Source organism: Armigeres subalbatus, chromosome 2, assembly GCF_024139115.2.
Source record: "Armigeres subalbatus isolate Guangzhou_Male chromosome 2, GZ_Asu_2, whole genome shotgun sequence".
Classification (NCBI taxonomy): Eukaryota; Metazoa; Arthropoda; class Insecta; order Diptera; family Culicidae; genus Armigeres; species Armigeres subalbatus.
In genome coordinates this window covers 302,292,194-302,318,974 of record NC_085140.1, presented here as the reverse complement: position 1 = coordinate 302,318,974, position 26,781 = coordinate 302,292,194, and the positions used below count along the sequence as shown (strand labels likewise).

The 26,781-nt window shown below is 40.9% G+C and overlaps 1 protein-coding gene and 1 non-coding gene across 2 annotated transcripts in view; both read right to left on the bottom strand.

The window, feature by feature from the left end:
- The window catches only part of LOC134212502 (inositol-trisphosphate 3-kinase homolog), an 85,903-nt gene extending 84,078 nt beyond the window's left edge, over nt 1-1,825 (bottom strand). The window contains exon 1 of the mRNA XM_062690439.1: nt 560-1,825. Coding sequence (XP_062546423.1) covers nt 560-694 — 135 coding nt within the window. The 5' untranslated portion in view covers nt 695-1,825. The remainder of the gene's footprint in view (nt 1-559) is intronic.
- A 4,928-nt stretch (nt 1,826-6,753) lies between these two features.
- Nucleotides 6,754-6,828, bottom strand: Trnat-agu (transfer RNA threonine (anticodon AGU)). The gene has a single exon. It is a non-coding gene; the product is annotated as a tRNA-Thr (tRNA).
- Between the last annotated feature and the right edge of the window lie 19,953 nt (nt 6,829-26,781).

Genomic DNA, 26,781 nt, shown 5'->3' with positions numbered 1-26,781 from the left:
CTCTGAAATGAGTTATTAACAAATTGCTAAATGGTCGGGCTCAAATTACTAAATGAACGAAACCATTCTTGATCGGCATCTCGATAAACTTAATTAAGATAACTTACATTGATTACGTAGACAACATCCTTCCAATATTTCAACTCTCGACCAGAATTCTTAACTCTTTTTGGACATCTTGAAACTTCAACTTATGTTTTGATTAACAATGCAGTGTATACCGGAAATCACAAAAAACTGAAAAGATTTCATCAGAAATTCGTTTGAAAGTTCTGGTGAAACTACACAATGATCTGATCGCGGGAAGCTGCCATCCGTCGGCAAGAGTGTTTCTACAGCTATTTTGCGCAATGCCATTGAAAATATTATATATAGTATGGAAATATGTATGTGAATAGAAAATATCGGCAACACCAAATATAACATTTAACCAGCAGCAAAGGTATCCAAATTTCAATTCTGTTCATTGACTTTTTTTATCCAATGCCACATAGAAATGATTTACATCAGCAAGTCCATTGTATAGAAAATTTGAATCCCCAGATTATTGCATACTTACATTATTTTTGCTATTTCCATTATCCAGTACAAGCATCTTGAGCAGGGCTCGCTTGAATCCCTGATTCTCCAAGCAGCTCAATCGAAACTTGTCACTAGTCCAGCCGGCCATGGTAAGGAAAATAGACGAAGTCATACCTCACCAAATCTTGACCGCAACGAAATGTCCCTCGGTTCTCTTCTGCTACTTCTTCCTTATTTGCTTCTTTTTATTGTTCTGTCGCCCGATGCAGCGATGGATATTCCCCGACGTAGATCCAACCTACTCGAGAATGCTGCTCTACAACCACTTATGCTAATCGGTTTCTTCAGGGCTTTTCTTCACCACATCCGTGCCCGCCCTTGTTCCCGAGTTAATTTTTCACTCTTCAGAAAATAAGAAAAAATACCGCGCGCTGAGCTATTAGTGATCTCTTCTCGATCGTTCCACGAGCGGAACTGCACTGCTAAGGGCGCGATCGTTCTGTTTCGACACACAGCACTGTATTTACCGAACCGCAGACCACATATTTGCTCGGAAACACATTCAACGGTGGCAAAGGCCAACGCCAATGTTACCACTGGGCTGACAGTCTGCCTATCCTAGAGGCCGCGGATATTTGTAATTAACATTTACAACAGTCCGGCTCGGGTGCCAGCTTCCTTTCCTGATCGTTGTGCGCAGAAGAGGACTGTAACTCAGGTAACTCGAACCTCCAATTGACAACGCTTCGTTTATTAACCAGACAGTGTTTTATAATTTTGTTTTCTTCACCTTTTAAAGAGTATGCAAATATTGTTTTCGCCACAATTTGCTCTTTAAATATTAGTTGTGTAATCACCCACTTGTGTCTTTCGCCCCCGGGAACTGACAATCTCTATCTAGCGTTGCCTTCGCTTACGTTTTCCGAAATCCTCATCTGGCGTTCACCTCTGGAAAACCAATTCCAATATCACAATCCAAACAACCCGTCGACATTTAGAAACTTTTCGTTCTCGCACACTTCGGATGCAAACCTTCACGTTCAACAAGTCACTTCAAGCTAATTAAACAACTTAGCAATTCACTTTCCACACAACAGCCCATCCGCTGTATTGTTTGAATACGTAACACGTCCCGATTCAGAATGATCTTCCAAACACTTTTCTTCATAATCCCCCAAAAAGAAGGCTCGTCGTCCACCAAATTAAAACCGTTCAATCCTACCACAAAAATTACAGAAAAAACACACGAACTTGCGTAAAAGCGGAGCTGCGATGCGCGATGTGTGAGGATACGTTCCCGTTCGGCGGCTGCGAGTGAACTAAAGTTCGCGATACGGTTAGCGGTTGCTTTTGCCTTGGATCGCGTGAAGCTGAGCACGCTGCGCTGTTGCTGTTTGCAGTTGAACGCAACATCTGTGGGAATTCGTTCGCTTGGGATGGTTGCTCATAAGCCAGAGGAGGTGTGGGGATGCTCGGCGGGTTCATTGAATGGTTTTCGTTTTATGACTGCGAGCTGTAGTGGTGAAGATTGCTCTGAATCGGAACTTGAATGAAAGCTGCCATCGAATGGGGTAGTGTAATGTCTTTAGTCACATGTTCATCCGTTAAAAATTGTCTTAATAATAATGGTAAGCATATTGCAAGTCTAATTGTTTGTTCGAATAAACAGGAAACATACTATTAATACAAATATTAATAAATCAAATGCAATTGAAACTATAGTATTTGAATAAAATTACCGATCAAAGCGAAAATATTGAGCTGACATGCTCCTTACCGAAGAGATAGAGTTAGCATGCTCCTTGCCTTTTGTTTCCTAGCAGCTGGCTCTAATGTGTATCCTAAAAAATATATGATAGTGCAGATACTAGGAAGAAACTAGAACAACGATTGTAAAGTAGGGTTGACGAATGTGGGAACTTTTAATGAATCCGTACGTGCTGGCGCTTCTGGATCACGTTACACTCACGCCAATCATCTGCAGAAGATTGGCGTGAGTGTAACAGCATTTCAGAATTTTTTCTTAATTTTACGTTAATTGTTTGTGCATCCAAATTGAGTGGTACCGGATGACTATCATTTCAATCCGAAAACGAACTTTTTGTAGAAGCCTCAGAGTGATACATACCAATCGACCTATCTTGAAGAAGTGAGCAAAAATTTCCGTCTGTCTTTTCACATAGCAACGTTTAACTGATTTTCTCCGCAACAAGTTCGACAGGGGGCAAAATCTTGTTGATCACTGTAGAATTTTATAACGATGCTTTTAAAAGTTGAGAATAAATAGGTACTGTAAAACCTGTAAAACGGTTTCTCTTTTTACGCCCCTTTTTTTACGCTCAAAATTTAAAATATCGCTCCCTCTTTTTACGCTTCAAATTCGAAATAACGTTCCCTCTTTTTACGCCCTATAGGAGCATTTATATGAGGCAAATTTGGATTAGTTTCGGAAGTTGTTTTTAAATGATCTAAGTACTGCGGATGTTCTTGGAAAATAATTTATGCTTGCATTCCTAGTAGTTCTTGCTGTTATCATTGGATCCAAGTCAAGGTCTGGGGATCAACCTCCGTAATGGAGGCAGTTATTGAAGAATAAACAATTTGAGTGACCCCTTCTTGGTAAATGTTTGCTTTCCTAGTAGTTCTTGTTGTTGTCGGGGACTCCAGATAGTCTACGAACTTCATAGAGTCAAGGTCTGGGGATCAACTTCCGTAATGTAGGCAGTTATTGAAGAATTAACAAGTTGTGTGACCCTTTATTAGTAAATGTTTGTATTCCAAGTAGTTCTTGTTGCTGTCGGGGGCCCCAGGTAGTCTATAAACTCCATAGAGTCAAGGTCTGTGGATCAACCTCCGTAATGGAGGTAGTTATTGAAGAATATCCAAGTTTTGTGACCCCTTCTTGGTATATGTTTGCATCCCTAGTAGTTCTTGTTGTTGTCGGGGACTCCAGATAGTCTACGAACTTCATAGAGTCAAGGTCTGGGGATCAACTTCCGTAATGTAGGCAGTTATTGAAGAATTAACAAGTTGTGTGACCCTTTATTAGTAAATGTTTGTATTCCAAGTAGTTCTTGTTGCTGTCGGGGCCCCAGGTAGTCTATAAACTCCATAGAGTCAAGGTCTGTGGATCAACCTCCGTAGTGGAGACAGTTATCGAAAAATAAACAAGTTGTGTGACGCATTATTAGGTCTGTGGATTAACCTCCTTAATGGAGGCAGTTATTTGAAAACAAAGAAACTGTTTGATCCCTTCTTGGTATATGTTTGTATTTAAAGTAGTTCTTTTTGTTGTCGTGGGCTCCGTATTGAAGACAGTTATTGAACATTAAACACTTTGTTTGACCCCTCTTTGGTACAGTAATATTACGATTTTATCACCCCCTGGTGGATTTTGGGGTGATAACATAGACAATGTATTGACCGGTATGACAGGTACTCAGAAATGATTCATTAAAACCACAGGCGGCGAAAGTTATTTCGTGAAACTCATTGTTGTTTGAGGTATTATTAAAAAAAGAAAAACGACAAAAATTTTATAAAATTGTTGTGGTGATAAAATCGGAGGTAGATAAAATCAGGGTTAACCCTTTCAGGCCCATGGGGTCATATATGACCCCAACAGAAAAATGGATGTATAAAAAAATTGCGTAAAATTAACTCCCATATCAGGGAAAAATATCAGACATGGACGATCAAGGCCCTACGACAACCTAGAACATCATGAACACGGTGAAGTTACGAAAGAGAAAACTTTAGGTGTATTGGCAGCGGACTGTATTGTTTTAAAACAAAATTTTTATTCAAACGTATCCGTAGAGTTACTGTGATGTACAATAAACTATTTTCCTAATTTCTTGGACATCCTAGGCCATCCAAAAATTCTTTGAGTTTAGGACTTCAAATTTACAGCTGCAAGAAAATGGTTTTTCAGTACTGAAAGCTTCAATATGCATTCAATTATATCCATTACACCTCCCGGGAGGACAAAGGATATCGTAGGATAGTTATGAGATATTCTGGGCAATCTATACTGTCATTGAGTTTGGGACTTGAGATCTACAGGTGCTTAGAAGCTCTTCTCGGTACTCAAAGCTTCAATATTCGTTCAATTATATCCATTACACCTCCCGGGAGGTCAACGGATATAGTCATGAGATACTCTGGGCAATCCAAAAATGTTATTGAGTTCGGGACTTCAGATCTACAGCTGCTTAAAAGATCTTTTAGATACTCAAAGCTGCAATATTCAATGATATCCATTATAGCTCTCGGGAGGTCAACGGTCATAGTTATGAGATACTCTTGGCAATCCAAAATGTTATTGAGTTCGGGACTTCAGATCTACAGCAGCTTAGAAGCTCTTTTTGGTACCCAAAGTTTCAATCTCGGTTTCAATATTCGTTCAATTACATCCATTACACTCCCCGGGAGGTCAACGGATGTTGTAAAATAGTTTGGAGATATTCTGGACAATCCAAACTGTTTTTGAGATCGAGATTTGAAATCTACAGCTGCAAAAAAATCTTTTGAAATGTTGGTGCTGGTATGTTCAACTTTAATAAGGGGTTGTTTACTAATTACGTTATCATTTTTTTCTTGATTTTTTGGACCCCCTCCTCCACTTGTAAGATTTTTCCTATACAAATTATTTTTTGTTCATATGAAGAGTAAGAAAATAATAGACCCCCCTCCCCCCATATGGGTTTACGTAATTTTTGAACGACCCCTAATCATATGCCGATGTTGGTGCCGATATATTGGAGCTTTGAGTGACGGAAACCCAAAGCTCCCATTAGCACTAAATTTTGCCTTTTCGACAATATATAAAGCTATATAAGCCAGGCTCTATAAGCCAGTATAAAGCATGTTTGCACTGTGACAGCGTTATAGTCGCACGTACGGATTTTTAAAATGGTTAGCTGGAAAATGTACTGCTGTGCCTGTATATCGTATGTTTTGAACTCAAAGACGGTTTTGATGACCATGGATATCCTAAAATCATCTAAAGATGTCCCTCGAATTTCAGAAATGCATTATGGATATGGATCAATACATATCCAAACTGAAAGCAACGAAAAAAGCTTGAGCGATGGCTGTAGTTCGCAAGTTCTAAACTCAAGAACGGTTTGGATTACCCAGGATGTCCCAAAACCAACTTAACACGTCTTCTGGTCTCCTGGAATATACTATGGACATGCTCGAATACATATCCAGGTTTGTGGTGACGAGAAAAGCTAGTGTCGTAGCTGTAGATAGCATGTTCGGAACTCAAGGAAAGTTTGGATGACTCAGGATATCCCAAAACCATCTAACCATGTTTCCTGATCTTCATGAATATGTGTGAATACATATCCAAGCTTGGAGCGACGAAAAAATAATTATTCAAGCTTGAAGCAACGAAAAAAGCTAAAGTGGGGACTGTAGATCGCAAGTTCGGAACTCAAGGACGGTTTGGATAACCCAAGATGTCCCAAAACCAACTTACCTTGTCTTCTGGTCTTCTGGAACATGTTATGGGCATAGTTGAATACATATCCAAGCTTGGAGCGAAGAAAAAAGTTAGAGTGGTGGTTGTAGATCGCAAGTTCTGAGTTCAAGAATAGTTTGGATGACCCAGGATATCCCAAAACCATCTAACCATGTCTCTTGATCTTTACAAATATATTATGGAGATAGTTGAATACATATCCAAGCTTGAAGTGACGAAAAAAAAGCTAGAATGGTGGCTGTAGATCGCAAGTTCTGAACTCAATAACGGTTCGGAAGACCCGGGATATCCCAAAACCATCTTACCATGTCTCATGGTCCTCTAGAGTATGTTATGGTCATGGTTGAATATACATCCAAGCTTTTAGTGGCGAAAAAATCCAGTTTCGTGGCTGTAGATCGCAAGTTCTGTACTCAAGGACAGTTTGGATGACCCATGATATCCCAAAGCCATATGACCATGTCTTTTAATCTTTAGGAATATGTTATGGACATGGTTGAATACATATCCAAGCTTAGAGTGACGAAAAAAGCTGGCATTGTAACTGTAGATCGCAAGTTCCGGACTCAAGGACAAATTTTTCAACTTGTTTTGTCACTTCAATCAAAGTTAATTGCCTATTTCCGGGGATTAAACCATCCGACTTGGACATTAATTTACAATGTTGTGAAAACTCATATATGAATATGTACGTTATGTGGAAGATATTAATTTGGAAAATGTATTGGAGGTTACCACTTTTCCTTCGATGGGACTCGAACCCATGACCCTACAGTACACTAGACTGGTGCTTTAACCAACAAAGCTACGAAGGACCTCCGTCGGCCTTCGCAACCTAGCGGCTACTAAACGAGCTCGAGATTCCAAAATTGGACGCATAGTCAAATCACTCGTAATCCATTTCTCAAGCCAACACTTCCACCTCACCTCACATTTTTGATCCCTCTCCGTTGGTAGCCGACTGATCGAGCGTCTGTTCACCGGCTTCAACAGCGCATCCAGCGGCTAAGTGTGAAATGCTGTTCCCCGGAAGCTGATTTTACGGCAACGACTCTTAGCGCGAAACAACGGACCCGAATAGGAACATGGAACGTTTTAACCCTAGCTCAGCAGGGTAAATTGGCGAAACTTGCCAATGAGGCACGCCGCATGAAGCTTGAGATCCTGGGACTGAGTGAAGTCCGTTGACCAAACTTTGGAGAACACAGAATGCCGTCGGAACCAATTCTGCTATACTCTGGTTTACGAGGTGAACACGCTCCCCGGTATCACGGGGTTGGCTTCCTACTTAGCGCCCAGGCACACTTTGCGCTTATGAAGTATATAAGTAAAAGGATAATCGTTGCCAGATTTACAACACGGACTGAAACCTTACTATAACCCAATGTTTATGCGCCAACCGATGCACAGTGGGCAAAAACGGACCCAAATTCCCACACAATTAATCCCGCTACAACAAATCAGTAATATATATGTCCCCTTGCACAAAAACTTCGTAGAAATCGTTTGGTGGAGGATTCAAGCTCCGGAGAAATAAAAAAAGTATCATTTTCTGTGTGTTTGTCTTATCTTGTATCAGAAATGTCTATCCTGCATTACAATAAAACACTAATTCATCAATAACATTCCAATGCATGATTCAAAAAGGCTCATCATTCCTGCAAAATTTCATCAAAATCAATTGAGTAATGAGAGTTATAGCTATAAAATAAAAAATAAGGATTTTGTGTTTTTTTTCGCTTATTTCTCCAAAAGCTATTTTTTAAATTTCTACCTCGAAAACCCAATTAATCATTATCACATAACATGTGCTGAATATATTTGCAAAGTTCAACAGCCAATGACCAAAAATTATGGATTAATCCGAATCCTCAGTCGGACACATTCTGTCGGGCAAGTTCAATGACTTGGGTGAAAGAAACAGACAGGCTCACAAAGAGCCTTTATATCAAGTTTTATGAAGAAGTAAATGAAGTTGAAAATCACCCGATAATTATAGTGTCAAACAACATTGCACTAAATGTTACATTATTGGCAAAGTGTACTTTAATCGATGGGAAGGTGGTTACACCATAGTTGACAACAAAAATACCCATGCCTGCCCGATTTGTGTGGATGCAGATAAACGAATTGGTCCATCGTTTTTTCATTCGCGGCTAAATACGGTCGAATGGCTTATGCGCGTATCCTCGCAGAAGCAAGTCGAAGGGAATCCAGCGCAATCTCACCCTGTGGTTAAAAATAAAGCTAGAGCAATAGCGGATCAGTTGGAAGCTGTATGTAAAGTTAATATAAATCGTCCCAAAATTGATGGTTGCGGCAGTACCAACAACGGTAATATGGCTCGGAAATTATTAGCTGACCCTGAAAGCTTCGCAAAAGTTCTTGGTGTACGCGTAATTCTCATCAGCAATACCAGGGTTATAAGTTGTCTGGCAATTTCATCTCATATGCTCGATGCAAATGAAGTAGAACAGCTGCATATAAACATAGAAAGCCTTATAAAAGAAGAGTTTCCCTTCGTGCGGCGTTTACCACCATGTATCCATAAATACAGTCACATACCGGAGCTGATAGCAGAAATGGTAAGCTATTCATAATTTCACAGACGTCTTTCCTAAAAGTTGTTCTCAAGTATGAACCTGAAAGTAGAAACTATTTCATATTTTCAATAATGAGCAATATTAATCAATTTGTAATAAACATCTGAATGAACGTAAAAAACATCAAGAATATTAAACTTAAAACTTAAATAAACGCTACCCTAGACACATATTCTGAAACGTATACTAATTAAGCATGGATTTAGCAAATACAGTATGGCTCATAAAATATGCAAACATTTTTACTGCTCATATTTGTGTACATTTAATGCTTTTTTACTAAGCTAACTCTCCAGTTAGCCGTGCGAACAAAAGCGTAGTATTGATAATCCAGAGTTCGATGTTGGCCCGTTCTAAGATGTTTTTGAGTGGGAAACAGTAAAACATATATAAAAAACATTTGTATCAAGTGAACGTATTCATATCTTTTAATTTGTTCTTGTGATTTTGAGATTATTGCATTTTTAATAAGCCATATTGTATCTATATATATAAAAATGAAATGGTCTGTGTTCGTATCCGCATAACTCACAAACGGGTGGACGGATTTTCTTCATTCCTTCAGCAGATATGTCCGTAATCGTTTCCGACGGGTTTATATTATATTTCCTCTTGCGGAAATCACGAGTAAAGTTGAGGAAATAATGAAATACTAAAACTAAGATTTGTACCTATGGATATTTTGCATGGGCAGTTCACAACGCGTATTTTCGCCTACTATGCAGAACAACGTCTGCCGGGTCGACTAGTTTTATATAAAAATCATCCTAATAGATATATTGTTCTCAATTATGCATCCAATTAAAAATATTTTGCTGCCCTACCCTTTGAGTTTTTATGACGAACAATCTGAGAAACATGCCACAAGCGGTACAAGCATGCTCGATCACAACTCGCCAGAAAAATGACTCCGGAAGACAATTTGACCTACATGATGCGATTATCCTTAGCATGGTCAGATCCTAAAATGTCGGATAGTTGGATTTGATCGGAAAAAAATTATAAAAGCAGATTTAAAGATAACGACTTTGATCATCAAATGAAATTTTACTACAGCGACCATTGTAATACACACGAAATTGACCTTTTAGATAGTAGTAGTACGAACAGTGAAAAAATGGATGATACGGATACAGAAGATGAAAGCGACGACTATGACAGTGAAAACTGTGCATAATAATTTACATAATAATAGAAAACACTGAACTCCGCGTTTCTCCGTTATTTCTATAATAAAGAAAAATAAAATATAAATTAGTAGTAGATTTGTGTTTCTTAACGATAGCCTTGCAGCATAGTATTCATTTGAGGTATCCGCAGTTATAAACTTCGATCCTTCCAAGTCATGTTGATGTTACCATTTACGCACTTGAATGTAGCCCAACTGCCCAACATCATCAAATCACCATCCGACAATTTGTGTTTTATAGATGCGCATTCATTATAAAGCCTTCAGTATTATAATGAATATTAGTGTAGTGTAGTGTATTATGCTGCAGTTGGGTAAAAATGGTAACATATTTCTTTTCATTTCATTTTAATCATTTTGCTGTTCATTTTCATTATTTTGCTTTTCTTAACTGTTGAACTTTGCTAAAATTCGGCAAATATATTCAGCACATGTTATGTGATAATAATTAATTGGGTTTTCGAGGTAGAAATTTAAAAAAAATAGCTTTTGGAGAGATAAGCGAAAAAAACACAAAATCCTTATTTTTTATTTTATAGCTATAACTCTCATTACTCAATTGATTTTGATGAAATTTTGCAGGAATGATGAGTGCTAACGAATACATTTTCTGTGAAAATTTCAGCCTTTTTTAATCATGCATTGTAACGTTATTGATGAATTAGTGTTTTTGTCGCTGCGCGAACAAAATTAGTTCATCATAAAATCAATCACGCCGTTGCACCCAGCATTGCAACGCGTTGGTCTAAGCCATACCGATGTTGATGTCATATTAAGAAACTGTAAGTGATAAGTAGAGCGGAAAAAGGCATAACTAATTTACATAAGGACAGCTAGGAACGAGTATCGCACACAGATTAGGCGATAAACACGCCCACGCGTAGGCGCATGTGGCAATAAACATTTTTTCCTTTCTCTTTCATCCTGCCAGAATACAGCCCTTTGGCAGGAACGATACAAATGTTTTTCAATCCTAAGAAGCTAATGTTATGCAATCATAGAAGATAAGCCGCGCCTTAAATTGTGAGCCCTTCCCGATCTGGCCGTAAGAGCAAGCGAAATAGAATCGATAAAGGATAATTACCAGATCTGGATGGGCGTTAGTTAATAAGCTCAATACTATTATACAAGTGGTAGATCACCACACATTCAAGAGTTACATTAGGCGCAACGTGGAAGATCACCACACATTGAAGAATAGTTGTAATGAGTGAAATAGAAAATATTCGTAGATTAATCACTAATGCCCAAAAGAGAGCAAAAATGTGACCCAAATATTTCTAAATTGTAAATCACTAATGTATCATGTAGAAGTAAGACCCTTACCCCTGTGAATGTTTCAAATAAAATTAAGTTCGATGTTTTACTCCTGATTCTTTAATTAGAATTTCGAAACTCCGGTCTTCAACTTCCTGCTTGACTCGAAAACGTCTCTCCGTAAAGGAGAAACAAGTAGTATCAAAAGGACTTTTTGGTTTGGTTCCTTGGATCGAAACAAGTTGCTCTGTAACAGGAGTAACAAGTAGTTCCTTGGGAAAGTAACCTCGCGGTGTGCATTTGCGAAGGACATCTCCCTAACCGGAGAAAGAAGTAGCTCCTGCACCCAGAAAATTAGTGACAGTCCAGCGAGGTCGTCACAACCCGGTTCCTTGGATCGAAAAGGTCTCTCCCTAACAGGAGAAACAAGTAGTTTCGAGGAATCACCAAGCCGGCGTGCATTTGCGAAAAACGTCTCCTCACACGGAGAAATAAGTAGCTCTTACACCCGAAACTCCAGTGACGACTGCGTCGACTTCGTCACATTTTGGTGGCTCCAGAGAGGACCTCGGAGGGCGAATCATCGTCAGGAATTGAGAGCTTCCAGTTAGTTGAAATCTAACTGAGACACCGCGGAAGGCCAGTTGGGCCAAGTGTAGGCAATAGGCCAAGTAGGCTTCGCGCCAACGGTGTACTGATCGCCATAAGAATCAGTCGTGTAGGCAGTAAGCCAAGTGAACCGCGGAAGGCCAGTTGGGCCAAGTGTAGGCAATAGGCCAAGTAGGCTTCGCGCCAACGGTGTACTGATCGCCATAAGAATCAGTCGTGTAGGCAGTAAGCCAAGTGAACCGCGGAAGGCCAGTTGGGCCAAGTGTAGGCAATAGGCCGGGTAGGCGTCGCGCAAGCGGTGTGCTGAGCGCCATAAGAGCCCGTCGTGTAGGCAGTAAGCCAAGTAAACCGCGGAAGGCCAGTTGGGCCAAGTGTAGGCAATAGGCCAAGTAGGCTTCGCGCCAACGGTGTACTGATCGCCATAAGAATCAGTTGTGAAGGCAGTAAGCCAAGTGAACCGCGGAAGGCCAGTTGGGCCAAGTGTAGGCAATAGGCCAAGTAGGCGTCGCGCCAACGGTGTACTGATCGCCAGAAGAATCAGTTGTGTAGGCAGTAAGCCAAGAGCTTCCAGTTAGTCGAAATCTAACTGAGAAACCGCGGAAGGCCAGTTGGGCCAAGTGTAGGCAATAGGCCAAGTAGGCTTCGCGCCAACGGTGTACTGATCGCCATAAGAATCAGTCGTGTAGGCAGTAAGCCAAGTGAACCGCGGAAGGCCAGTTGGGCCAAGTGTAGGCAATAGGCCAAGTAGGCGTCGCGCCAACGGTGTACTGATCGCCAGAAGAATCAGTTGTGTAGGCAGTAAGCCAAGTGAACCGCGGAAGGCCAGTTGGGCCAAGTGTAGGCAGTAAGCCAATAGCTTCCAGTTAGTCGAAATCTAACTGAGAAACCGCGGAAGGCCAGTTGGGTCAAGTGTAGGCAATAAGCCAAGCAGGCTTCGCGCCAACGGTGTACTGATCGCCAGAAGAATCAGTTGTGTAGGCAGTAAGCCAAGTGAACCGTGGTAGGCCAGTTGGGCCAAGTGAATCAAGTGAACCGAGTAATGACCACGTTGGAAGACGAGGTTCGTTACATGATCGAATATTTCAACGAGATAGATCGTCAAGTGAGTCTTGTAAGACAAACTCCAGCGCACCAAAGGTGGATGCGGATACCGTTGTCAGCAGAAGTTCTGAGTGAGACAAGAACATACACCATTACATTGTGGCCCGGGACTACCGAAGAAAGGACACACCGGCAGAACATCACGAAGTATAAACCCCTTCGCTGGGCCAGAAGGTGAACAACAGTGCACTTGGAACAAAAAGCACAGGAGGAGTACGCCTTCGGAATCCGTCGGAACCGCATCCTTAACGACACTTCAGGTGAAGGTCCGTCGTACGGTGCACGCAACATAGTAGCAGTAACGGGCTCCCGCCTCGGTGCAGGCCAGCCCGCTAGACGATAGTGGTTATCACATAGAAAGAAAAATCGCAACCGTGTAAGCTTCCGCCTCGGCGTTAGGCTAGCTATACGGGTGCGCACCTTAAACCATCGGATCAGCTCCCGCCTCGGAGCAGGCCAGCTGACCGGTGTGACCAGCTCATCAATACTGTCGACTAACCGCCCGACCGATAGGGCCTAGTCTGGGACGGTACAAGGAAGGAGCACGTCAGACCATCAAGTTCCAACCAAGAGGACATTCGTTAACCAGGAAAGGAGTCAAGTGAGTCAAATTAAAGAAAATTTATATACAAACGTTGGAATGGATTTCCAATTTGAGATTAACAAGAATGGCCATTGTGGCTTATGTCAGGGTAAGGATGATAAGGATGTAATGGTGGCCTGCGACGATTGTAGTCGCTGGTTTCACCTTATGTGCGTAAATTTAAAACATAGACCGTTAAAAGAAGAACCTTGGTCTTGTGCCAAATGTGCCAAAATAAAATTAGAAATCCAAACACTGAAGGATCAGATCCAACAGTTGAAAGGCATAAATAAAATAGAGCCACAAGTAGAAATTTTTGAAGCTCTAATCCGAAAGGTTAACGACATCAACATCCATGGGCAAACGGCTATCGAAAAGCATATTGCTAGACAGTCTATGATAGAGTTACCATATTTTGATGGTAACTACAAGACTTGGTCCAGATTTAAGAAGATTTTCTTAGAGACCACTAAACAGGGCAACTTCTCGGACTTGGAGAATCTAACACGGCTCCAAAAGAGTTTAAAGGCATTGCGTGCAGTCAATGCGCTCTTGTTAGACCCCGATAATGTGGGGGTCATAATCAATAAACTTGAAAACCGATTTGGGAATATAGAACTTATATACACAGGATTACTGCAGGATGTTCTTACGACAAGAAATCCTAGATTTGAAAATCCCCAAACTATGATTGATTTCATCTCCGCAGTGGGAAATTTGGTTGTCAACATGACTACATTAAATCGTACAGAATACTTGAACGATCAGCGGTTAATTAGAGACTTAGCAAATAAATTGCCTTCTAATTTGCATCAAAAGTGGTTGATGCACGTAAATGAAGAAAAGGAATTGTCTTCATTAATGAACCCATACGTTGCACTCACCCTTAATGATTTCTATGATTGGTTGAAACCACATGAAACATTAGCCACTATGTTGTTGGCGGAAAAGTTGAAGGGTAATGAGGAGTCAACAAACCGGGAAATCCGATCGTGTAAACTTCCATAAGTTACCGCCACGGAAATGTCCCAAATGTAACAAAAACCATAAATTGGTAGATTGTACCGATTTTAAGAAGATGCCTGTGAACAAGCGAAGGTTGTTCGCAGTGGAGAAGAAGCTTTGCTTCTCCTGTTGCAGCCCGAACCACAGAGTAATAGATTGCCGAAATAAAACCGTATGCAATATAGATGGATGTGCTGTTAGACACCATCGTTTGCTTCACGAAAACCCAGGGGTAAAAGATAAAGTCGAAACTGTGAAAGGAAATATAAATTATCACTCGAGGAGAACCCAAAAGGTATATTACCCTATACTTCCAGTTACATTATCTAATGGTGAGCATAAAATCAATACTCACATATTCTTTGATTCAGGCTCTTCTATTAGTCTAATTCATCAGGGAACAGCTGATGAATTAGAAGCGAAAGGTTCAAAACAGAAGATATCCTTGGCTTGGACTAACGGAGAAGTTCAAGAAGATGATAATAGTGAGATTATCAAGCTTAGAGTTAATGGATCAAACGGGAGGTATTTTACTTTGAAGGATCTTTGCACAGTAAGAAAACTTTCCCTGCCAAAGCAATCTCTAAATTATGAACAATTAAAGGGACGTTATCCTCATATTGAAGGATTAGACATAGAATCCTACGATAACGCAACTCCCACAATATTATTGGGGCTTCCACACGCTTATCTCTTTAGAAGCATCGAAGATAGAGTTGGTAAGTTCAACGAGCCACTGGCATCCAATACTAGACTAGGGTGGGTCTTGTACGGTTGCACAAATAATAATAATTTTTCGGCTCTCAACCATGTCTTTGTACTCAACGAGGTGGAGGAAGAGGAAAAATCCATGAAAGAAATAATGTCCGCATATTTCTCAACAGAGGCCTTTGGGGTAAAAGTACCATCGACGGAATTAGTTTCAAAGTCCGATGAGAGAGCCTTAAAAATTATGAACGACACTCTCACACGTACAGATAAAGGCTATGAAATAGGTTTACTGTGGAAGACTGATGATGTGAAACTTCCTAGTAGCTTTCAAACAGCTTTAAGTCGATTCTTACAGCAAGAAAAGAAACTTGAGCGTGATAATGATTTAAGAATCTGGTATCATGACAAAATTGAGGAATATATCAAAAAGGGATATCTAAGAAAGTTGAGTCCAAAAGAGTACATGATTGAGAATAGTAAGACCTTCTATCTACCACACTTTATAACTATAAATAAGAACAAATCGAAACCGAGAATGGTGTTTGATGCAGCTGCCAAAGTCGACGGCGTATCATTAAATTCTCAGTTACTTTCTGGACCCGATATGACGGAATCATCTCTCGGGATAAAAATCAGATTTCGAGAAGGAAGCATTGCCGTCGCAGGGGATATACAAGAAATGTTCCATCGCATTGGAATTAGACAAGAGGATCGAGGGTCCCAAAGAATTATCTCCAGGGAAAATCCAATGTTAGACTCGAATTCTACGAAATGCAAGTCATGTCATTTGGGGCTACATGTTCTCCTGCTTGCGCGCAATTCGTAAAGAATAATCATGCCCAAAAATATAAGGACGAATGTCCAAAAGCAGTGGACGCGATATTAAAGAATCACTATGTAGATGATTACTTAGACAGTTTCGATGATTTAAGTGAAGCTGTAAACATCGTGTCCGATGTTATTAGAATTCATGACGAAGGTAATTTCAGAATGAGAAATTTTATTTCTAATTCAAAATCATTGCTCGATCAATTACCAAGCGACAGAGTGTCGCCTTTGAAGGAGATTAAATTAGATGATGAAGAAGGCGACTACGATAAAATTCTAGGAATGTATTGGGACATTCGGAAAGATAACTTCTTGTTCAGAATAAACTTTCCTAGTGAACCCACTAATGAACCTACGAAGCGGCAAGTCTTATCATTTATAATGAGTGTGTACGACCCGTTGGGTTTGATAGCACATATAACAATCGAGTCGAAGATACTAATGCAAGATATCTGGCGACTCGGAATAGGGTGGATGATAAAATCTCAAACGATTTATCCAAAAATGGAATATTTGGCTAAATAGACTATCTTCCATTACTAACATCAGAATTCCAAGATGCTACTCTCATTTTAAAAATCCCATCAGACGAGAACTTCATGTATTTTGCGATGCATCATTACACGCATTCGCAGCAGTTATTTACATGCGAACTATATGTCGCGACGATATTGATGTAACAATAGTCGTGGGTAAATCCAAGGTAGCTCCTACTAAGATTATGTCTGTACCACGTTTGAGCTTCAAGCGGCTGTATTAGGAACAAGACTTCACAATACAGTTCTACAGGAAATAAGAGTAGAGATTAATAGTGTTACCCTTTGGTCAGACTCCAAAACTGTACTTAGCTGGATAAAATCAGAAACTCGCAAGTACAAGCAATTTGTACAATATCGGATAGGAGAGATACTAGAGAGTACGCTGGGATCTCAATGGAAGTACATAAAATCGAATTCTAATCCCGCAGATGAAGGTACCAAAATTACTAATGCGAAAACAACATGGATTAAGGTCCTTCATTTCTAACGCTTAAGGAAGAAAATTGGGGACACGTGACTAAATACGATTTCTCGGACGATTTAAGCCATGAGGAATTACGTCCTGTTCTTGCAACAATGCAAACCTTTAAACCAGATCTGGATTGGATAAATATCCAATGGTGCTCTGATTGGACACGCTTAAAACGAGCCGTGAGTGGAGCACTCAAATATTTGGGAAAATTAAAGGCCAACATTAGAAAAGTCACCGTTGATATGATCATCTCAGCTGAAGACTTAGAGGAAGCTGAGATATTGCTTATACAAAAACTCAATGGGAAGCTTTCCCTAATGAAATGATGGATTTAAGCACCAAGCGAACAGTTGATAAATCGAGTCCGATTCGTACGCTCACACCATTCTTGGATAAGAATGGCACCATGAAATCGGAAACACGATACAAAAACGCAGAATGCATACCATATTCTGCCAGGTATCCGTACATCTTACCGGCTAAACATATTGTATCGGACCTCATATTGAAAAACAAGCATGAGGAATTCAAACACCAGAAAACAAAAACGGCAGTGGCAGCCATACAACAAAAGTACCATATAGTAAATATTGATTCTGGGATGAAAAGAATAAAAAATAAATGCCAACATTGCAAAAACGAAAATGCCAAGATAAATATACCAAAGATGGCACCGTTACCAGAATGTCGGCTACAACCATATGTGAAACCCTTCACTCATACCGGAGTAGATTACTTCGGACCCTATAACGTATCTATTGGGAGACGTACTGAAAAGAGATGGGGAGTCTTGTTTACTTGCATGACTACGCGGGCGGTATATTTGGACCTTGCCCATAATCTAAGCGCGGATGCTTTTTGCTAAGCCTGAATTCTATACAGAGTAGAAGGGACGAATTAAATTCCTTTATAGCGATAATGGTACCAACTTTGTAGGAGCTAATAACGAGATGGCAAAAATCCAACATAGACTAGCATCAGAGGGAATAAGATGGCAATTTAATCCCCAGCAGCACCACATTTTGGTGGAGCATGGGAAAGAATGGTAAAGGAAGTCAAGAGCCTTTTACCTAATGAAACCATGTCAGAATACGCATTTAGAGCTTTGCTAACCGAAATTGAAGGTATCATAAACAGCAGACCTCTTACCGCTATATCATTGGATGCAACTGATGACGAACCACTCACTCCAAACCATTTTTTGATTGGATGTGCTGGTGGAGCGGAACCATCATTAAATGATACTTCTAAACCTGAAGCGAACCGACAGCAGTGGAAAAGGGTACAACATATGGCAAAGAATTATTGGGATCGGCGGTTGCACGAATACCTTCCCTCCCTGGCCAAAAAAGATCAAAGTGGGCTGAAGAAGTTAACAACATTAAGGTTGGCGACATCGTTATGATCTCTGACGACGATCAAAAGGCAAGATGGCGAAAGGGAATGATCATTAAAGTCCACCCATCGAAAGAAGGTCAAATTCGATCAGCGGTAGTTAAAACGGCAACGGGCGAATTTACTCGTCCGGTAGCCAAACTGGTGGTATTGGATGTACTACCACCAGATGACGTTACTACCTCCGAAGACAAGCCGAAAAAGAAAAGGTCAAATAAGAGGAAAGCGCCCTCTGAAAATGTTTCTGAGTGCAATAAATTTGTCGGGGCAATTAACAAATTACCGGAAGGGTACGAGTACGGTAAAAGAAAATGCGTTGATATCGAAAGGGTCAAACAAATTGCTGCGGCTATCGCAAAACCAAAGCCCAAGATAAAAAGAAAAGGATACGAGCCGTAAATTGGACAAGCATGATGGTTATATTGTACTTTGTATGTGCTCTTTTGGGAAGCGCGATATCCTTCGATGGATCTGGATTGATAGCCTTTGATTGCGGAAATCCGGAGGTCAATCTTACGAGCTACTCCCTGTTAGATGTAGCTTCATGTATACCACCCTCGAACAACTTGTCGACAAGCGAATTGCAAATACAAGTATTGCAGAGGAGTGTTAAAAGTGAAGTCAAGGCCTATCAATGTAAAGTAATAGCCAAGAGGAGGATTAAGCATTGCGGAATGCATTCTCACACTTCAGAATATGAACGCGGCTATGAATACATTGTGAAAGAGTTCACATCCGAAGAATGTCATTTATCACATCAGCTAGGCATAATTAAATTAGCTTACGATCATCAACTGCGCGAATTGAAACGCAATGCTACCACTCGCGGAGAGGCACTGATAGTGGGATCAGTTTGGGGAAGCCACTGTAAAGGAGGCACCTACCGAACTCCAAAATATACTTGGGAAGATGCCTTGGTTTATTACGAGTATGAGATCACATTGCGAGATTACATGGCAGTTGTAGATCATGAAAATGATGTTATACACTTGAGAAACGGTCTCACATGCAGATTTTCTCAAGGAAAATGTTTAGATTCGGAAGACGGATACATAACATGGGACGCCGTCTCCAACAACGGATGTGAAGAATCAGAATACGAGGTAATTTATGAGGGTTTGGTAAATCGAACCCAAAACGAAAAAAGGGATAAACATAACAAAATCTCAAACGCCGTCTATAGCACAATTTCAGACACACATCTGTTCTCTATTAGAGCTAGGGAAAAGACAAAATTTGTGGGCACTTAGGTTTTATGACCGATCATCCTCGTATCGTTATTGTTGAAGTGGTAGGCTTCAACTCTCCTTTCAAAAGGAAATCTACGACGGGTAGAAACTTTGATTTATTTACATATTTCAATTCCAAAATAACCCTAGTAGAAAACTATATTGGGAAAAGCATGTCGGAACTTTACAGCACGGTTATGACCGAAATGTGTAAAGTAGACAAAACACTGATGGAAACCAAATTAACACTGGCACGTCTCAACCCTACAGAATTTGTAACCAGTATCATAAAACGATCTGGATACACCGCTGTGGTGGCAGGAGAAGTTTTGCACGTATTGGAATGCAAACCAGTTTATGTAACTCCCAGGTCGGACGAGAATTGTTATCAGGAAATACCTGTAACTTATAACAATCTTTCCATGTTTATAGCACCAGTAAGCCACGTACTGCAAAATAGAGGTACACAGATTGATTGTACACCTCTTCTTCCGGCCAAGTTTCAAATAGGTGGAAGATGGTACACCACCGACGGACGGATAAGAGAAACCACGTCGCCGTTAAAGCTAACTACAGATTTAATAACCACGTGGACTTATACTCATCTTCCAAACCTAATACAAAGTGGTGTTTATGACGCAGAAAGCGTGATCAAGATGAGAAACATGATCTATGAACAGGGTGATAAAAGAGCAGCATCTAATGTTTTACATAAAATTTTGGTCGGAGAGCGACCAGATTTTCAAGGATTCCGTTTTGATGCTTTGATATCGGATCGAATGATTGAAAATGTTTTTGAAAAATATTGGTCTAAGTTACTCTCATGGTCAACCTGGTTGGGAAACATAACTTCTACCTTTATTGGTATATACATGATAGGAAGAATAATTAAATTTACGATTGACACTATTATGCACGGGCGCATATTATATGACATATATGGTTTGGGATGGCAACTACTTGCATCATTTTGGGATTCTTTAACAAGTTTTCTTTCTCATAGAAATGCTATGAAAAGAACAGAAACACAAAATAATAAAAATGAAAATCCACCGCTACACGAAGTAGAAGTCGTTCAAGAAAATTTTGACAAGCCCAGCGCTCCATTCTACCCAAATTTATTTTCGCGGATTAATGAGCAAATTTGAGTAAACCTAGCGTTTTACGGGCTCCGGAATGTCGCTGCGCGAACAAAATTAGTTCATCATAAAATCAATCACGCCGTTGCACCCAGCATTGCAACGCGTTGGTCTAAGCCATACCGATGTTGATGTCATATTAAGAAACTGTAAGTGATAAGTAGAGCGGAAAAAGGCATAACTAATTTACATAAGGACAGCTAGGAACGAGTATCGCACACAGATTAGGCGATAAACACGCCCACGCGTAGGCGCATGTGGCAATAAACATTTTTCCTTTCTCTTTCGTCCTGCCAGAATGCAGTCCTTTGGCAGGAACGATACAAATGTTTTTCAATCCTAAGAAGCTAATGTTATGCAATCATAGAAGATAAGCCGCGCCTTAAATTGTGAGCCCTTCCCGATCTGGCCGTAAGAGCAAGCGAAATAGAATCGATAAAGGATAATTACCAGATCTGGATGGGCGTTAGTTAATAAGCTCAATACTATTATACAAGTGGTAGATCACCACACATTCAAGAGTTACATTAGGCGCAACGTGGAAGATCACCACACATTGAAGAATAGTTGTAATGAGTGAAATAGAAAATATTCGTAGATTAATCACTAATGCCCAAAAGAGAGCAACAATGTGACCCAAATATTTCTAAATTGTAAATCACTAATGTATCATGTAGAAGTAAGACCCTTACCCCTGTGAATGTTTCAAATAAAATTAAGTTCGATGTTTTACTCCTGATTCTTTAATTAGAATTTCGAAACTCCGGTCTTCAACTTCCCTGCTTGACTCGAAAACGTCTCTCCGTAAAGGAGAAACAAGTAGTATCAAAAAGGACTTTTTGGTTTGGTTCCTTGGATCGAAACAAGTTGCTCTGTAACAGGAGTAACAAGTAGTTCCTTGGGAAAGTAACCTCGCGGTGTGCATTTGCGAAGGACATCTCCCTAACCGGAGAAAGAAGTAGCTCCTGCACCCAGAAAATTAGTGACAGTCCAGCGAGGTCGTCACAACCCGGTTCCTTGGATCGAAAAGGTCTCTCCCTAACAGGAGAAACAAGTAGTTTCGAGGAATCACCAAGCCGGCGTGCATTTGCGAAAAACGTCTCCTCACACGGAGAAATAAGTAGCTCTTACACCCGAAACTCCAGTGACGACTGCGTCGACTTCGTCACAGTTTTATTGTAATGCAGGATGGACATTACAAGATAAGACAAACACACAGAAAATGATACTTTTTTTATTTCTCCGGAGCTTGAATCCTCCACCAATCGATTTCTACGAAGGTTTTGTGCAAGGGGACATATATATTACTGATTTGTTGTAGCGGGATTAATTGTGTGGGAATTTGGGTCCGTTTTTGCCCACTGTGCGATGCTGCCGATCTGCAAGACAAAGAGAACTTCCACAGTCAACTCAATGATGTCGTAGATAGAATTCCGAAGGCTAATATCAAGATCTGTTTGGGTGACTTTAATGCGAAGATCGGATCCGAAAACTCGAACCATGAGCGCATTATGGGACGGCATGGTTTCGGAGGAACGAGCGAAAACGGAGAGCTGTTCGCAAAATTCTGTGGTAATAACGACATGGTGATCAGGGGATCGCTTTAGCCTCATCGACCGGTTCACAACGTCACGTGGGTCTCCCGTGACGGTTTTACAGAAAATCAAATCGACCACATCTGCATCAGCTGATGGAAACGGAGCCTTCTTGATGTACGGAATAAACGTAGTGCCGATATCACGTCTGATCATCACCTTCTCATCGGCGAAAAACGCCTGCACATTGCGCGGATTCATCGGCAGGAGGAGAGAGTTGGAGAACGGTTCAACACACGCTTACTGAAAGATGCCACGGTGAAACGGTCCTTCGTTGAAGAACTGCACACCCGTGCTGCAGATATTCCGGAAGGTGGCAGCGTGGAAGACCAGTGGACCGCCATCAAGAATGCCTTCATCGCCACCATCGAGAATAATCTGGGCGAACTGCGCACCCAGAGAAAACAATGGATCATCGATAAGACCTGGAGGAAGATAGAGGAGCAAAGAGAAGCTAAAGCCGCGATAGAGCGATCAAAAACCAGAGGTGCCAAAGTCTTAGCCCGTCAGCGATACTCGGCTCTGAAGAAGGAAGTAAAACGCTCATGTCGACGGGACAAGCGAGCGTGGGCGGACTCTCTGGCCGACGAAGAAGAGAGAGCCGCAGCAAACGGGGACATTCGCCTCCTCTACGATATCTCACGACGCTTAAGCCTGGCGAAGATGAAAACAACGATGCTTGTGAAAGACGCGAATGGTTAGTTATTGACCAACTCAATTGACCAGCTGGAATGCTGGTTCGAGCACTTCGAACAACTTTTTCAAGTGCCAGCCAGGCCACCACCACCTCGGCATGATCTGCCTAGGATCCGACGTATAACACGCGTCAATACCAAAGCTCCATCACTACTACAGATCCAAACAGCCATACAAATCATGAAAACGAAAATCGCCCCAGGGGGCGATGGCATATCAGCAGAGATGCTCAAAGCTGACCCCATGACATCTGCTCAAATACTACATCGTTTATTTCGTATTATCTGGGACACCGCAACTTTCTCGGTCGACTGGATGCAAGGTATCTTAGTGAAGATTCCCAAAAAGGGTGACCTGGCTGTATGCGATAACTGGCGAGGCATTATGTTGTTGTGTGCCGTTCTCAAAGTACTACGCAAAGTTATCCTAGCCCGAATTCAGGAGAAGTTCGATGCGACTGTGTGGACCATATTGTCACACTTCATATCATTTTGGAGCAAGTCAATGAATTCCAAGAGTCCCTTTACTTGGTATTCATTGACTACGAAAAAGCTTTCGATCGTCTCAATCACGAGAATATGTGGGGCGCCCTGAGACGCACTCTACACGAGAAGGGCTCGTACTGGGCCTCATCGAGGCATAGTACGAGCCCTTCTCGTGTAGAGTGCTACACAATGGGGTCTTGTCCAACCCTATCCGGGTCGTAGTTGGTGTGCTCCTCATCTTGATTCTTGTAGGTGCGATTGATCGTGCTGCTATGGCAGCCTAAAATTATGGAGCACCCAAAGGACTTCGCATTGGCTGATTACGCTGCACTCCTCGTTCTACGGCGCGGCGCTCTGATATGCAAAGTAAGCTCATCGACCTTGCCGTGCGCTTCACTTCGGAGGGTTAGTCATCAACGTCAACAAAACCAAATCGTTGGATGTAAACACGGCGACCCATTCCAGTTTCACAGTAGCTGGGTAATCAGTGGAGAATGTTCAAAGCTTCCAATATCTTGGCTGCCAAATGGCCTACCAAATACCCCCAAAAATCTGACAATTAGAGTTTCCATTTCCCGACCATTTTCGTTGTCCCGGGATTCGGAATGAACTTGTTCGTATATCCCAGGAAATCCCGGGATCCCAGGATTTTTCGATGTTTCCTTTGAAAACTTTTTTTTATTTAAAAACGATTTTATTCAATGTTCAGGGTAAAGTTCATATTTTAGAAAGGCCAGATAATACAGATTTCAAATTGGAACTCAATTGAATTCTAATTTGAATCGATTATTCCGAAAAAAAAAATTACTTCAAGAAGCAAATAATATTCACGTTTTTCTCGGAAGGTAGAGTACCCTTTTGGAATATATGATCGCCGAGTCCGAGAAGAGGGGTTCGCTGGCGGTTGAAGTCGGCTTGACTGTTTGCATTGCTTTGAATATGCATTGGGTATAGACAGTTGCTGGGATTGCATTCAATACCCTAGTGACGAAAGATGGAAGATGCGCAGTAGAATCGTACTGGGCCCATAACCTATTGAAGATATGGGAACCCCCTCACAAAGAAAACACAATACTAGAGTATCCTCCAACCCATGGCAGGCTACTAATTGATACTTTTGCCAAGAGCTCCAACTCTTCTTAATCTTGAACAGATCGCTTCCTAATCTTGATGTTAATCGTTAATTTATCGTTATCGCCGATAAAGTTAATTGTGTTCAGCGTAATCACTTGCTGCGATAAAGATGAATCAACTCAATTATTATCGGAGTTCGAGTTCGAGTTCGAAAGTTAAATCGATAATTTAACGATAATGGGATTAATAGATTACGTGATTAAAGTTGGTATACAATTTTGACAGAAGCCGAGAATTGGACAAATTAGAATCTGTAAGATTTCAATACAACGATTGTATCAAAATCTTCCGAAATTGTAAATGCCAAATTATTATACAGTTTCTCTAAGGTTCTTATGTAGAACTATATTAAAATCTGCCATCCGCTGGTTGGGTGTACCAAATCGACGCACGGACTAAGAAAGCAAGGGCTGCCTTTGCTAGCTTGAGAAATATTTGAAAAAAAAAAAAAACAGACAGATATGTGAACATACCAAAATATGAATTTTCAACTTTTTCATGGAATCTGTGCTGTTGTGCGCTAGCGAAACATAGTGTGTATCAGTGGAGAACACTCAGCGGCTGCAGGTGTTCATCAACAGATGTCTGCGGTATATAATTCGGGTCTGATGGGCTCACAATTGGATTTCAAAGAACGAACTCCATCGTCGTTGTCACCAGAGGCCGATAGCAACAGAAATTCTGGATAGGAAGTGGGTCGGCCATACCTTACGCAGGGGCATAAACAAGCGTTAGGCTGGAACCCAGTGGGACATCGCAGCAGAGGCAGACCCAGAGGCTCATGGCGGCGTAGCCTCAATAAATAAATAAAATAGCTGGACATCGCTCAGGATGGAGATCTTTCAAGTCGGTCCTTTGCACCACCGGAGGTGTACAGGATCCATGAATAATAATAAATAAGGTACTGAGAATATTAAGTAAGCCGACTTCTAGTTTGAAGGAGCCAGTAAAGAAGAAGAAAAAGAAGATTAGGTATAAGAAGAAGAAGAATACTATGGGTTTGTTGAAGTGTGACAACCCTTACAAAATTTTCAGATCATTCATATGGGTGTTTTTTTGCGTTACGTAATTAATGGATCTTCCCTTACGTAATTTGCCAATAAGCTATAGGAGAGATGTCCTACTTTCCACATGATCAAATAAGGTGGTGATGTAGGAAATCAGTCCCTTTTCGATTCATTAATAAAGCCATTATCGGCAAAGGTACGTACCTCTTATTGCATAATACAGGTTTTACCTAAGCGCGAAATTAACAATCTCTCACTTCACTCCGTCACGCATTTGGGGTTTCTGCTCGTGATGTAACTACCAATATGGATATTTGCGTCACGACAACGGTTTACCTTCGTTGGCGCAATAAAGGAAAGGCCTTCTTCGAGAGGCTAAATATCAGCGCGTTCACTCTTCAACCAACGCACCGTTAGCCTAAAATTCAATGCGAAAATTAATTATATCCATGCGAAGTGTAAGCACGATTGGGTCATGCACCTTGAGCGCAAACGATTAGTTAGTTAATCAATTTAGTGCCGAAAATGGGGAGACTCCAGTGACGCATTTGCGCGCAACTCCACGAAAGCAATCGATTGGTAAAAGCGGAGTGATTAAATACATAGCTATGAAGCGAATCCAAAAGCCGCCGACGTCAGCCAGCGTAGAGACCCTCTCAAGCACTTCTAATAGCTTTTCTAGGTTTAAGGTAGTAGTTCTTCGTTGCATCTATTATGGACGTACGTACCTGACGTCAATATATTGATCATAACTGGGGGAATGAGCCCATGGTCCAAAATGTTCGAAGCTTCAATGCCAGTTTAGACATTGTTTTAAGAACACGTTCAGATTATGAACTTATAGATATACTTCGTATATCTAGTTGTCTCTGCAAGTAATGTATACGATGTCTCATTTCAGGATTCTCTATATCAAGTAATATAGCTCAAAATCTTAACCTGGTCTTAGCAGCAAGAAAGAGGAGCGCGAACTTGAAATTAAATAATTAAGTCATAATGTCGTGCAAAAATAGGCCATTAAATGTGAAATGTGACTCAATCTTAATAACTATAAAACCGCATTAAGCGACCTAAGTGTGTTCAACCAGATGTCTATAGACTGTTAGTGCATCTCGATAATCACATGTTCTAGAATCTACATGACGCACGATTTTCAATGGTATTTTGATTGTATCATAGTTTAATAGGATT